This window comes from Heterodontus francisci, chromosome 4 (assembly GCF_036365525.1).
Source record: "Heterodontus francisci isolate sHetFra1 chromosome 4, sHetFra1.hap1, whole genome shotgun sequence".
In the NCBI taxonomy this organism is placed as follows: Eukaryota; Metazoa; Chordata; class Chondrichthyes; order Heterodontiformes; family Heterodontidae; genus Heterodontus; species Heterodontus francisci.
Genome location: NC_090374.1, coordinates 96258872 through 96271876, shown reverse-complemented (window position 1 = coordinate 96271876; position 13005 = coordinate 96258872). Strand labels below are relative to the sequence as shown.

Sequence of the window (13005 nt, the reverse complement as noted above, 5' to 3'; positions counted from 1 at the left end):
TTGAGCTGGTAATTATCTAAAGCCATCTGTTTTGACTGAATTATTTTCAAAGAACAGTGATTTGCTATGCTTTAAATTTTATTTATAATACAAGAGATGGTTACTGATTCAGACAACAATAATGGATCTGTTTGTGTGATGCATCTCAAATAAGGGCATAAGAAATCTGCTTTTAACAAGGTATATTATGTTCAATTCATACATAGACAACCAGAAAAGACTCAATCAAATTACTTAACAGGGTTGTCTCCATTACAAATAATCTTGTGAAGAAAGTAAAGCCACTGCCATCTGAGCTAGTAATGCCCCCCTTGAAAAGGTTTTGGTGGTGTCTGACAATTCTGTGCAACATACAAAATAAAAACAGCCACTGGTCGTAGATCTTGCATTTTTGCATCTGCAATTTCATCATTGTTGTCCTGCATAGATCTTCTACCAACATAGGAGAAAATCAGGATCAGAAACACAACTCTGTTTCAGAGTCAGAAACACGAATGAATGGGATGAAGTTTGGGCAGGCGCTCAGTTCCGCCAGATTACAGCCCAAGCAGCGAAGGTGCAAATGCCCCCAAACAGTTGCTCTAAAGTCACATTTGCAACTGCTCATGTGCGAATCTCCGTTACGCGGCAGTTAGCCATTGTTGGCAATGCCACTTGCCAGTGAGGCTGTTTCAGCAATCAGTGATCGTACTGAAGTACTTCGGCAATATAAACGAAGTATTAAAAATGTCCTGGAGCAGAATATATAAACAACTGCACTAGATATTTGTATGTGAAGCAGGTAAAAGATCTGAATATAAACAAAGAAATAATACAATAAATTAAAACATAAACAAGGATGAATTGCTGAAAAGGTGCTGGTATGAATCCTTAGTTATACCTTTTTATCTATTTAATAGTCTAACTTTCAGAGTTCAACTGGGTCTGAATAATCCACGTTGATTAAAGTGATCCGCGTCTTTTCATTTTATCTGGATACATCTATTCAGCCACATTTCTACTTCAACACATTTACATGCCTGTCAGCTTTCAAAAAACTCAGTGCAAATCATTATTTTTTTTTCTTAAGCTTCTTGCCAGATAAATGCAAAATCTTAAATGCTTGGGGATTTTGTATTTTAGTTTGTCATTTCTTTGTGATTTCTGAAGAGTATGATATCAATAATTAATACATATTTAAATCTCATCAATTTACAGACAAACACTGCTATTAGTGATCACTATCAGTTAGCTGTGGCTCAGTGGTAGCACTCCCGCCACTGAGTCAGAAGGTTGTGGATTTAAGTCCCGCTCTCTAGACTTGAGCATGTAATCCAGGCTGACACTCTAGTACAGTACTGAGGAAGTTCTGCATTGTCTGAGGTGAAGTCCTTCAGATGAGACATTAATCTGAGGTCCTCTCAGGTGGATGAAAAATATCCATGGCATTGTTTGAATAGCCTTCAAACATCACTGAAACAGATGGTCAGATGATTACCAGATTGCTATTTGTGGGATCCTGCTGTGCGTAAATTGACTGCCGCTCTTCCGACATTACGACAGTGACTACACTTCAAAAGTACTCTATTGATTTTAAAATACTTCGGGATATCCGGAGGTCATGAAAGGTGCTATATAAATGCAAGCTTCTTTTCTTCTTACTTAATGACAAACAATTCCAAAAACTACATCTATTACAGGATGTATATTTTCAAAGATTTTTGCCACTATATGCTACAATGATGTTGGCATGGACTTGTTGATCAGAATAGGCATGAATGCAAGTTCAATTTCCACTTTGCTTAGTTGCTAATGTAAACTTACAAAGTGGGAACAAAAACAAGAAATGCTGGATTCACTCAGCAGGTCTGGCAGCATCTGTGGAAAGAGAAGCAGAGTTAACGTTTCGGGTCAGTGACCCTTCTTCGGAACACTGACCCGAAACTTTAACTCTGCTTCTCTTTCCACAGATGCTGCCAGACCTGCTGAGTGAATCCAGCATTTCTTGTTTTTGTTTCAGATTTCCAGCATCCGCAGTATTTTGCTTTTATTACAAAGTGGGAAAGTGGTTAGAAACAGTACCTTGCAATGGACAGGGGTGGGGTTGGGGGAGGAAAGAAAAATCAGGAAAATTATGCATCATCAATCCCCAACACTTCTTGATGGCCAATTACTATAGAAAGCAGACAGTGCTCCAAGACCATGGCAAGCACCCACACTCTTGGCATCAAAGGGGTCAAGAACAGGAGGACTGAAGATAAAGGGCAAGTTACAAATTACCCAAGAACGTTTTTGTTTTCATTAAAACCGTCTAAACGATTGCAATGATGTAAGGTGCTTTGATACTTTAAAATAATCCTTCATTTCAATGACATTTGCCATTTCACTCAAAAAAATTATTTTATATTTTTCTTGGGATATGAGAAGACAGTAGCCTAGAAATTAGATTCTGCACAAATTGAAATGCAAGCGTTACAGCTGATGCTACGTACACCTAATGAGGCCGATGGCAAGATTATGGCAAACTGGTCTGCCAGTCTCTTTAGTATAGTGCTGACAAGCTGTAGATACCAGCCCTAGTCACAGCTTGTTGGTCACTAGGGGGTTCAAAAGATAGGCTTTTGGCGTCCTAACAAGGCAAAGTTAACTTCGGGGTGGCTAGGGGGGTGGGAGCCTCCCTTTCTTGAAAGTTTTTACAACAAACCAGTCGTTTCCATAGCTATTTTCCTTGTTGCTGGGTACCAAAATAAATGATTTACTGAATCCATTTCACAACTTTCTATGATTTCAAGTTCACAACCTGTAGGTTATAAGTCAGTTACCATTTGCTGCAATAGTATCCTCAAGGTAAAACTAACCTCTAAGGGCTTTTCAGTGCATTCCATAGAAATTCGTTTTCAGGATGTTCATACTATATACTCAAAGGAATCAGTGTAGGAAAAATTGACTTCATAAAATGATACAGCACAAAGAGGTCTTGCACCGATCATGCCTGTTCCAGCTCTTTGATGGAGCTATCCAATTCATCCCACTCCCATGCTCTTTCCCCACAGCCCTACACATTTTTTTTTCATTTTAAAGTATGTCCAACTTCCTTTTGAAAATTGCTATTGAATCTGCTTCCATCCCCTTTTAGGCAGTGCATTCCTGATCTTTAACAACTTGCTGTGTAAAAAGAAAATCTTATCGCACCTCTGGTTCTTTCGCTAATTATCTTATATCCATTTCCTCTGGTTACTAATCCTTCTGCCAGAGATACAGTTTCTTCCTATCTGCTCTCATCAAAACCCTTGTACAACCTCTTGCCCTTTATTGAAAGGTTTTGAGGGGTATACAGCACAAGAATAAACACTGAAGTAGGGCAGTCGTTGGTTTAGAATTCAGAAGGGAAGGTGATTTTTCTAAAATTGAGATTACCTGAAGTTGGTAGTAGTTTGTACAACTCCAAATATTGTTCACCGTGTAACACCTGCAAAATGTACAGAAAACCCATCACACATTTGTGAATCCCTTGGTAAAGCCAGAAAGGAACCATTTTCATTTTCACATAATTGCAAAAAACTTTGTCATTGTCCTGCTTATACAAGATTTTAAAACTTAGCATGCCTTTTAAAAAATAAAACTATCGAAAATTAGATAAGCAAATTTCAATTTATCTACAGATATCTCACTAAAATAATTTGTACAAGCAACAAAACTTAATCACATATTCTGTTGTAAAATGGTCATTTTTTTAAAAAAGTATGAACATAGGAATATGCAGGGCTAGAAAATATTAATTTGGCAGCTACCAAAGTTTAAAAAGATACTATATACTTTCAATAAATATCAAATCACTTTCTTTTCCACAAAGCTAACTAATTCTCTCAAATTTGCCTTCATCTTCACACATTCACTGCATGTAAAGTAGTTAAGTCTATAGTGTCTTCGGAATTCAACCCCACAGCACCCCTTTATTTATTTATTTAGAGATACAGCACTGAAACAGGCCCTTCGGCCCACCGGGTCTGTGCCGACCATCAACCACCCATTTATACTATCCTACATTAATCCCATATTCCCTACCACTTCCCCACCATTCTCCTACCACCTACCTACACTAGCGGCAATTTACAATGGCCAATTTACCCATCAACCTGCAAGTCTTTGGCTGTGGGAGGAAACCGGAGCACCCGGCGAAAACCCACGCGGTCACAGGGAGAACTTGCAAACTCCGCACAGGCAGTACCCAGAATTGAACCCGGGTCCCTGGAGCTGTGAGGCTGCAGTGATCACCACTGAGCCACTGTGGGCACTAAACAGCTTGTGCTTCCAACATAACAGGCAGTAAGCAAACATGGGAACACCACCACCGGCAAATTCCCCTCCAAGCACGCACCATCCTGACTTGGAACTATATCGCCATTCCTTCACTGTCGCTGGGTCAAGATCCTGGAACTTCCTTCCCAACAGCACAGTTTGTATTTGTAAAGATTATAGCAGTTCAAGAAGTCAGCTCACCACCATCTTCTCAAGGGCAACTAGGGATGGGCAATAAATGCTGGCTTAGCCAGCAATGCCCATATCCCCCGAACAAATAAAAAAAATTCCCGCGCTGAACTTAGGCAGAACCCGCACAAAACTCTGCAGATATCCTCACCAGTCGAATTACAAACAAAGGGACATGTAATAAGGCACAAGCCCTGATGTAGATTCCCTTCAAATCCATGACAAGGGATCTGTTGGTCATCAGCAAGCAATCTGGTGAGTTGTTTATGATAGCCTGCCTTTTCTCCAGCAAGTACAAAGACGAGCTGTGATGCAGGTCTTGGAAGACCTGATGTACGTTCCTTGCTCCCCAACAGCACACCTGTCGTACCGTGTGTCCTCCTACAGTTCATATAGGAACACAGAAGCAGGAATAGGCCAATCAGCTCATCCAGCCTGCTCCACCATTCAATCCGATCATGGCTGATCATCCTCTTCAATGCCTTTTTTCCACACTATCCCCATAGCCCTATCTGTCATTGGTATTTGGAAATCTTTCAATCGCTACTTTAAACATACGCAATGACAGAGTCCACAGCCCTCTGGGGTACAGAATTCCAAAGATTCACAACCCTCTGAGTAAAGAAACTTCTCCTCATCTCAGTCCTAAGTGGCTTCCCCCTTATTTTCAAATTGTGTCCCCTGGTTCTAGAATCACCAACCAGGGGAAACATCTCAGCTGCATCTACCCTGTCTACCCCTTTAAGTATTTTGCAGTTTTCAATGAGATCACCTCTCATTCTTTGAACCTCTAGAGAAGAATACAGGCCCAGTTTCCCCAATCTCACTTCATAGGACAGCCATCCCAGGAACAAGTCTGATGAACCTTTGTTGCACTCCCTCCATGGCAATAATATCCTTCCTAAGGGGATCAAAACTGCAGACTAAATTGTACTCCAGGTGTGGTCAAACCAAGGTTCCATACCATTAAAGTAAGACTTTGCTACTCCTGTACTCAAATCCTCATGCGATAAAAGCCAACATACCATTTGCCTGCTGCACCTGCATGTTAGCTTTCAGTGACTTATTGATGTGGACATCCAGGTCCCTCTGAACATCCCGATGCTCACCTTGGGGCCAAGTCTCCACTGACAAGGGGCAGACAAGACTTAACATATGAAAATGAGGAGCACGAAAAGACCAGCTGGTCAATCAAGCCAGCCCCTACCGTCTACCACTTCCGCCCTCTGTCGCAGTCACGTAAAAAAAAAAGAGCCACTAAGAGGGGAAAAAGCTCTGAAAAATTAATCTCCAATCTCCTCAGGCAATTGAAACCAGTCCAAGAGATCGCATTGACAATGCACAAGTTAACTGCTAATGCTGTATCTACATGATGCAATCTCTGCCAGAGTCAAGAACCAGGACACACTGCAAAAGCTGACAGCAAATTTCCAGAGTTATAAAGCACAGAAACAGGCCCTTTGGCCCATCATGTCTGTGGCGGCCATCAAGCACCTAAATATTCTAGTCCCATTTTCCAGCACTTGCCCCGTAGCCTTGTATGCTATGGCATTTCAAGTGCTCATCCAAATACTTCTTAAATGTTGTGAGGGTTCCTGCCTTTACCACCACTTGAGGCAGTGTATTCCAGATTCTAACCACCCTTTGGGTGAAAAATTTTTTCCTCAAATCCCCTCTAAACCTCCGGCCCATTACCTTAAATCTATGCCCCCTGTTATTGACCCCTCCACTAAGGAAAAAAGTTTCTTCCCGTCTAACCTATCAATGTCCCTCATAATTTTGTATACCTCAATCATGTCCCCCCTCAGCGTTCTCTGCTCTAAGGAAAACAACCCTGGCCTATCCAGTCTCTCTTCATAGCTGAAATGCTCCAGCCCAGGAAACATCCTGGTGAATCTCCTCTGCATCCTCTTCAGTGCAATCACGTCCTTCCTATAGTGTGGTGCCCAGAACTGTACACAGTACTCCAGCTGTGGCCTAACTAGCATTTTGTACAGCTCCATCATAACCTCCCGGCTTTTATATTCTATGTCACGGCTAATAACGGCAAGTATCCCATATGCCTTCCTAGCCACCTTATCTACCTGTGCTGCTGCCTTCAGTGATCTATGAACAAGTACACCAAGGTCCCTCTGACCTTCTGTACTTCCTAGAGTCCTACCACCCATTGTATATTCCTTTGCCTTGTTAGTCCTCCCAGAATGCATCACCTCACACTTCTGAGGATTAAATTCCATTTTCCACAGCTCCAACCATCGTACCAGCCCATCTATATTGTCCTGTAATCTAAGGCTTTCCTCCTCATTATTTACGACACCACCAATTTTCATGTCATCTGCAAATTTACTGATCATACCTCCTATATTTACATCTAAATCATGAATGTACAATACAAACAGCAAGGAGCCCAGCACCGATCCCTGTGGTACACCACTGGTCACAGGCTTCCACTCGCAAAAACAACCCTTGACCATTACCCTCCGTTTCCTGCCACGAAGCCAATTTTGGATCCAATTTGACAAATTGCCCTGGATCCCATGGGCTTTTATCTTCTTGACCAATCTGCCATGCGGGACCTTATCAAAAGCCTTACTGAAATCCATGTAGACTACATCACTGCTTTACCCTCATTTACACATCTAGTCACCTCCTCAAAAAATTCAATCAAGTTAGACAGACACGATCTCCCCCTGACAAAGCCATGCTGACTATCCCTGATTAATCCCTGCCTCTCCAAGTGGAGATTAATCCTGTCCCTCAGAATTTTTTTCAATAGTTTCCCAACCACTGATGTTAGACTCACCGGCCTGTAATTACCCGGTCTATCCCTGCTACCCTTCTTGAATAATGGTACCACATTCGCTGTCCTCCTGTCCTCTGGCACCTCTCCCATGGCTAGACAGGATCTGAAAATTTGTGTCAGAGCCCCTGCCATCACCTCCCTTGCCTCACATAACAGCCTGGGATACACCTCATCTGGGCCTGGGAATTTATCCACTTTTAAGCCCACTAAAGCATCTAATATTTCCTCCCTTTCAATGCTAATGTGTTCAAATATATCGCAATCCCCCTCCCTGATCTCGACACCTACATCATCGTTCTCCACAGTGAAAACAGATGAAAAGTAATCATTTATAACCTCACCTATGTCCTCCGGCTCCACACACAGACTGTCACTTTGGTCCTTAATGGGCCCTACCTTTTCCCTGGTTATCCTCTTGCCCTTAATATACTTATAAAACACTTTACGATTTTCCTTTATCTTGCCCGCCAATGTTTTTTCATGTCCCCTCTTTGCTCTCCTAATTACTTCTTTTAAAGTACTCCCCTACACTTTCTACACTCCTCTAATGCCTCCTGTTGGCCAGGGGCTGTAAGAAACACAGAATCAGTTACAAACTGCTGGGATTGTTTGACCTGTAGTAACCTGGAGCTCGGACACTGGCCTGTGCTGGTAAAAACCAGTTTAAACTAGTTACTTTATGAGACAAGACAAAGGATCGATCACAGGAACAGGGCCTTATTTGGACACGGTGTGATACCGGGGTCTTTGGGCCTGGGCCAATTAAAAGAAGATGTGAACGAGGTGAGGAAGCTTAAACCAACCAGAAAGAGACAGCTCAGATTTGGAGAGATAAGAGTGAGGATAAGAATAGAGCTTTTTGGGCATAGAGTCAGCGAAGACTCCAGAGATCAACCATCGTGGAAGCGGAAGGCCCTGCGTGAGCGACACGGCGACGACGTAGGAGAGAGAGAGAGAGAGAGAGAGAGAGAACGGAACGCCTGGCCAGCGTTAACTCTCCCTTTTTTGGGTAATATCCTTTGTATTCTGTGACTATGTCAGGGAAAGGCCAGAGGAACCTAGTGGGTGTGCTTATGAATTCTAGCTAGTTTTGTTATTAACTGTATAACTCAGCTGGAGTTGTATGCTTTTGTCTAACTAAGTGTATAAGCCTTATTCTCACATTGTACAACAAGGTGAATAAAGTAAATTGATAGTTAAAGAAAGGACTGAGTTTCCTCCTCTTTGTACTAAGCCAGTAACTGTAGCTGTGGATTAAGCCGGAGGGTGGCTCTCTTGAAATCCGATATCCCAAACACTAAGCCTGAATTAAGAGGACTTCAGTCCCACGTGACGGCCAGGATCAAGTGGGTATAAGGAATAAAGGGGACAAGGGGGAGTTGACTCCGCGCCACGGTTTACACTCCGCTGTTTTCAGCGCTCCGAATCTGCCATAAGGCTCCTTTTTTTTCCTGATCCAATCCTCCATATCCCTTGACATCCAGGGTTCCCGGGACTCGATGGTCTTACCCTTCACCTTAACGGGTACATGTTGGCTCTGAACTCTCACTATTTTCTCTTTGAATGACTCCCACTGGCCTCATGTAGACTTTTCTACAAGTAGCTACTCCCAGTCCACTTTGACCAGATCCTGCTTTATCAAACTGAAATCCGCCTTCCCCAATTCAGTACCTTTATTTCTGGCCCGTCTTTGTCCTTTTCCATAACTACCTTAAATCTTAGAGTTATGGTCATTATCCCCGAAATGCTCCCCCACTGATACTTCTACCATTTATCCAGCTTCATTCCCTAGGTTTAGGTTCAGTACTGCCCCTTCCTTCTCTTGTAGGACTTTCTACGTACTGGCTCAAAAAGCTCTCCTGTATGCATTTTAATTTCTCCCCCTTTAAGCCTTTTGCACTAAGACTATCCCAGTTGATATTGGGGAAGTTGAAATCCTCTACTATTATTACCCTATTATTTTTACACCTCTGAGATTTGCCTACATATCTGTTCCTCTATCTCTCCCTGACTGTTTGGAGGCCTGTAGTACATGCCCAGCCAAGTGACTGCCCCCTTTTTGTTCTCAAGTTCTTCCCATCTGGCCTAATTTGAGGAAACTTCTAAGATATCATCCCTCCTTACTGCAGTAATTGGCTTCTTGATCAACAGTGCAATGCCACCTCCTCTCTTATCCCCTCCCCATTACGCCTGATAGCAATATCATAATCCCATGTACTAATCAATGCCCTCAATTCATCTGCCTTATTAGTAAGACTCCTTGGATTAAAGTAAATGCAATCCAATCTTACATTTTTCACTTGTACCTTAGCAGGTCTATATTTGCTCTGCCTTCCAGACTGACTCAATTTCTCTTCTATATTTGGCTGTGGCTCACCACCTACTGTACCTCCACTCTGTATCCCCCTGCCAAATTAGTTAAACCCCCCCCCCCCATAACAGCACCAGCAAACCTCCCAGCAAGGAAGTTGGTCCTGTTCCAGTTCAGGTGCAATCCATCCAACTTGTTCAGGTCCCACCTTTGCCAGAAACAGACCCAGTGATCCAGGAACCTAAAGCCTTCCCTCCTGCACCATCTCCTCAGCCACGCATTCATCTGCTCTATCCCCCTATTCCTATACTCGCTAGCACATGGCACAGAGTGTAATCCAGAGATTACAACCTTAGAGGTCCTGCTTTTTAATCTGCTCCCTAGCTCCCTAAATTCTTGTTGCAGGACCTCATCCCTCTTTCTACCTATGTCATTGGTACCAATGTGTATCACGACCTCTGACTGCTCAACAACCCCACCCCCCCCCCCCTTCAGAATGTCCTGCCGCCGCTCCGTGACATCCTTGACCCTAGCACCCACGGAGGCAACATACCATCCTGGAGTCTCGTTTGCGGCCACAGAAACGCCTATCTGTACCCCTTACGATAGAATCCCCTATCACTATAGCTCTTCCACCCCTTTTCCTCCCCTGCTGTGCAGCAGAGCCCTTCGTGATGTCACGAACTTGGCTGTTGCTGCTTTCCCCTGGGAAGTCATTCCCCAACAGTATCCAAAGCGGTATATCTGTTTGAGGGGGGGATGGCCACAGGAGACACCTGTATTACCTGCCTGCACCTACTACTCTGCCTGGTGGTCACCCATCCCTTTTCTGCCTGTGCAGCCATTACCTGCGGTGTGACCATCTTGCTAAATGTGCTATCCATGATGTTGTCAGCATCACGGACGCTCCACAGTGAATCCACCCGCAGCTCCAGCTCCGTAATGCGGGTAGCCAGTAGCTGCAGATGGATACACTTCCTGCACACATGGTCGTCAGGGACACTGGAAACATCCCTGATTTCCCACATAGCGCAGGAGGAGCATATCACGGGGCTGAGCTCTCCTGCCATGACTTACCCTTCGATTAATTTACTCCCATAATTAAAAAATACTCATGACACTAGGGGCCTTGTTCTACCCACTGCAATCTAAAATCCTTAATAAGTTACACAGAATTAAAAAAAACTTTGGTAGTACTCAGATGATCACTCGAGGATATTTTTCCTACAAAATAACTTCCCCCTTTTTTTAAGCTATTTAAATGCACTAACAGCTGCTAATCACCCAACCAATCACCTTGCAGATTTCCTGCGAGGTCACTAAGTTTCTTCACCACCCCCCCCCCCCCCCCACCCCCCCACCCCCCCCCGAGTCTCAGCGTGCGCCGAGAGAGCAGGTCCACCAGCCGCCGCCACTGCTGTCTTCAGGTAACTGAGGGCCTCGAGCCCAGCGCTCTCTTTTACAGCTCCCGCTCCGGATCAGCTTCCACCCAGGTCAACCAGCTACCGCCGCTCCAATCTTCCCTCCCTGGGAAAGAAGAACCAGCCAACATCTAGCCTATTCCTATTTGTACATAACTGGAAAACATGTACCGTTGACATCCCTTTGGTTTAGATTAGTGATACAGCACTGAAACAGGCCCTTCGGCCCACCGAGTCTGTGCCGAACATCAACCACCCATTTATACTAATCCCATATTCCCAACAAACATCCCTACCCTGTCCCTATATTTCCCTACCACCTGCCTATACTGGTGACAATTTATAATGGCCAATTTACCTATCAACCTGCAAGTCTTTTGGCTTGTGGGAGGAAACCGGAGCACCCGGAGAAAACCCACGCAGACACAGGGAGAACTTGCAAACTCCACACAGGCAGTACCCGGAATCGAACCCGGGTCCCTGGAGCTGTGAGGCTGCGGTGCTAACCACTGCGCCACTGTGCCGCCCTACGGGGTGCTTCAGTTCAAACACCTCCTTCTCTAACTACTTGATCTGGGAGTTCCAGTGTTTGGTCAATCTCCAGGCAGAAGTGAGCCTTGCCCACACTTAAACAAGATCTCAAGGAGGGGAACCCTCCCTTCTTCCTGTTCCACCTTAACAACTCCTGTAAGTGCATATCCTCAATTAGTGCATTGGGAATGAGGCAGCATGCTGCCAGCATGTGAGAGAGGCAGAGAAAACTCTACCTATACTAAGTGGTGAGCCAAGCATCGATGTATCTCGGTGGACAATACACAAAAGAATGGCAGATGAGTCTGGATTGACTGCTCTGACCATCTCTAATCCTCTTACATTTAGTTAACAATCTAATGGTACATCAATACTTATCCAATAGTGGCCATAATACAATTGCTTTTAAAGTTGTGTATGAAAGGGAGAAACCCAAAACAGTTAAGATTCTAGATTAGGTAAGACTGTCTTCAATGCAAAGAGATAATGATTGTCCACAGTAAAATGGGCAAACTTCTTAATGGATAAAATGACAGATGATCAGTAGCTGGCGTTCAAAAAAAGAATTCAACTAAATATAGAGCTAATTTATACCCCGTATGGGCAAGAGCTCTGATGTCAATAAAAACGTCCACAAATGGCAAGAGTAAGAGATGGCATATCACTACAAGAGAAACAAAAATGCAAAAACACAGATACCACCAAACGGGAGAGGTACAAAGAACAACAAGGGGTGACAAAACAGGTATTAAGAGCTACAAAAGACAATATAAAAAGAAACTTGCAAGGGATATCAAAATCAACAAAACCTTTTTAGTAAGTATATTAAGAAAATAGGGTGGTCAAAGGTATTCTGGGCCCCTTAAAAACTGGTAATGTTGATACTGTCAATGAAATTGAGGAAATGGTAGACAAATTAATTACTTTATGTCAATAATTACAGCAGTGGAAAATATATTATGCTAGACACCTAACTGAATCAGGAATGGGGACTCACCATAATTAACATAGGCAAATTCATAATTTAAAAAAGGCACGACAGCACGACATACTGCTAAGACCAGATGGTTTCCACTCAAGGGTTTTAAAGGAAAGAGGTGAGAACACTGCAGATGCCCTAATTATAATATTCCAAAGTTCTTTCAATTTAGGAACCGTTCCTTTAGAGTGGAAAATTGTGCACGTTACTCTGCTATTTAAGAAAGTTAGCAAGGGAAACCAGGAAATTATAAACATTAGCCTAACATCTGTTGTCGGGAAATTACTAGAGTCAAGGATAGAGTGACTGAAAATTTTCAGCTGATGAGAGTGCCAGCATGGAGTTGTAAAAGGTAGGTCTCGCCTGGTAGATTGAATTTTTTTTGAAGAGGTGATTAAAATAGTGAACAGGGGAACGTCTATGGGTGTTATTTATTTGGACTTCCAGAAGGCATTCAATAAAGTCCCTCACAGTGGCGCAGTGGTTAGCACCG

At 43.3% G+C, this 13005-nt stretch overlaps 1 protein-coding gene across 2 annotated transcripts in view; it reads right to left on the bottom strand.

The window, feature by feature from the left end:
* Positions 1 to 13005, bottom strand: part of hsd17b4 (hydroxysteroid (17-beta) dehydrogenase 4) — a 220068-nt gene that overhangs the window by 101828 nt on the left and 105235 nt on the right. For both annotated transcript variants that reach the window (XM_068029896.1, XM_068029897.1), the window contains exon 14: positions 3397 to 3448. In XM_068029896.1, coding sequence (XP_067885997.1) covers positions 3397 to 3448 — 52 coding nt within the window. The remainder of the gene's footprint in view (positions 1 to 3396; positions 3449 to 13005) is intronic.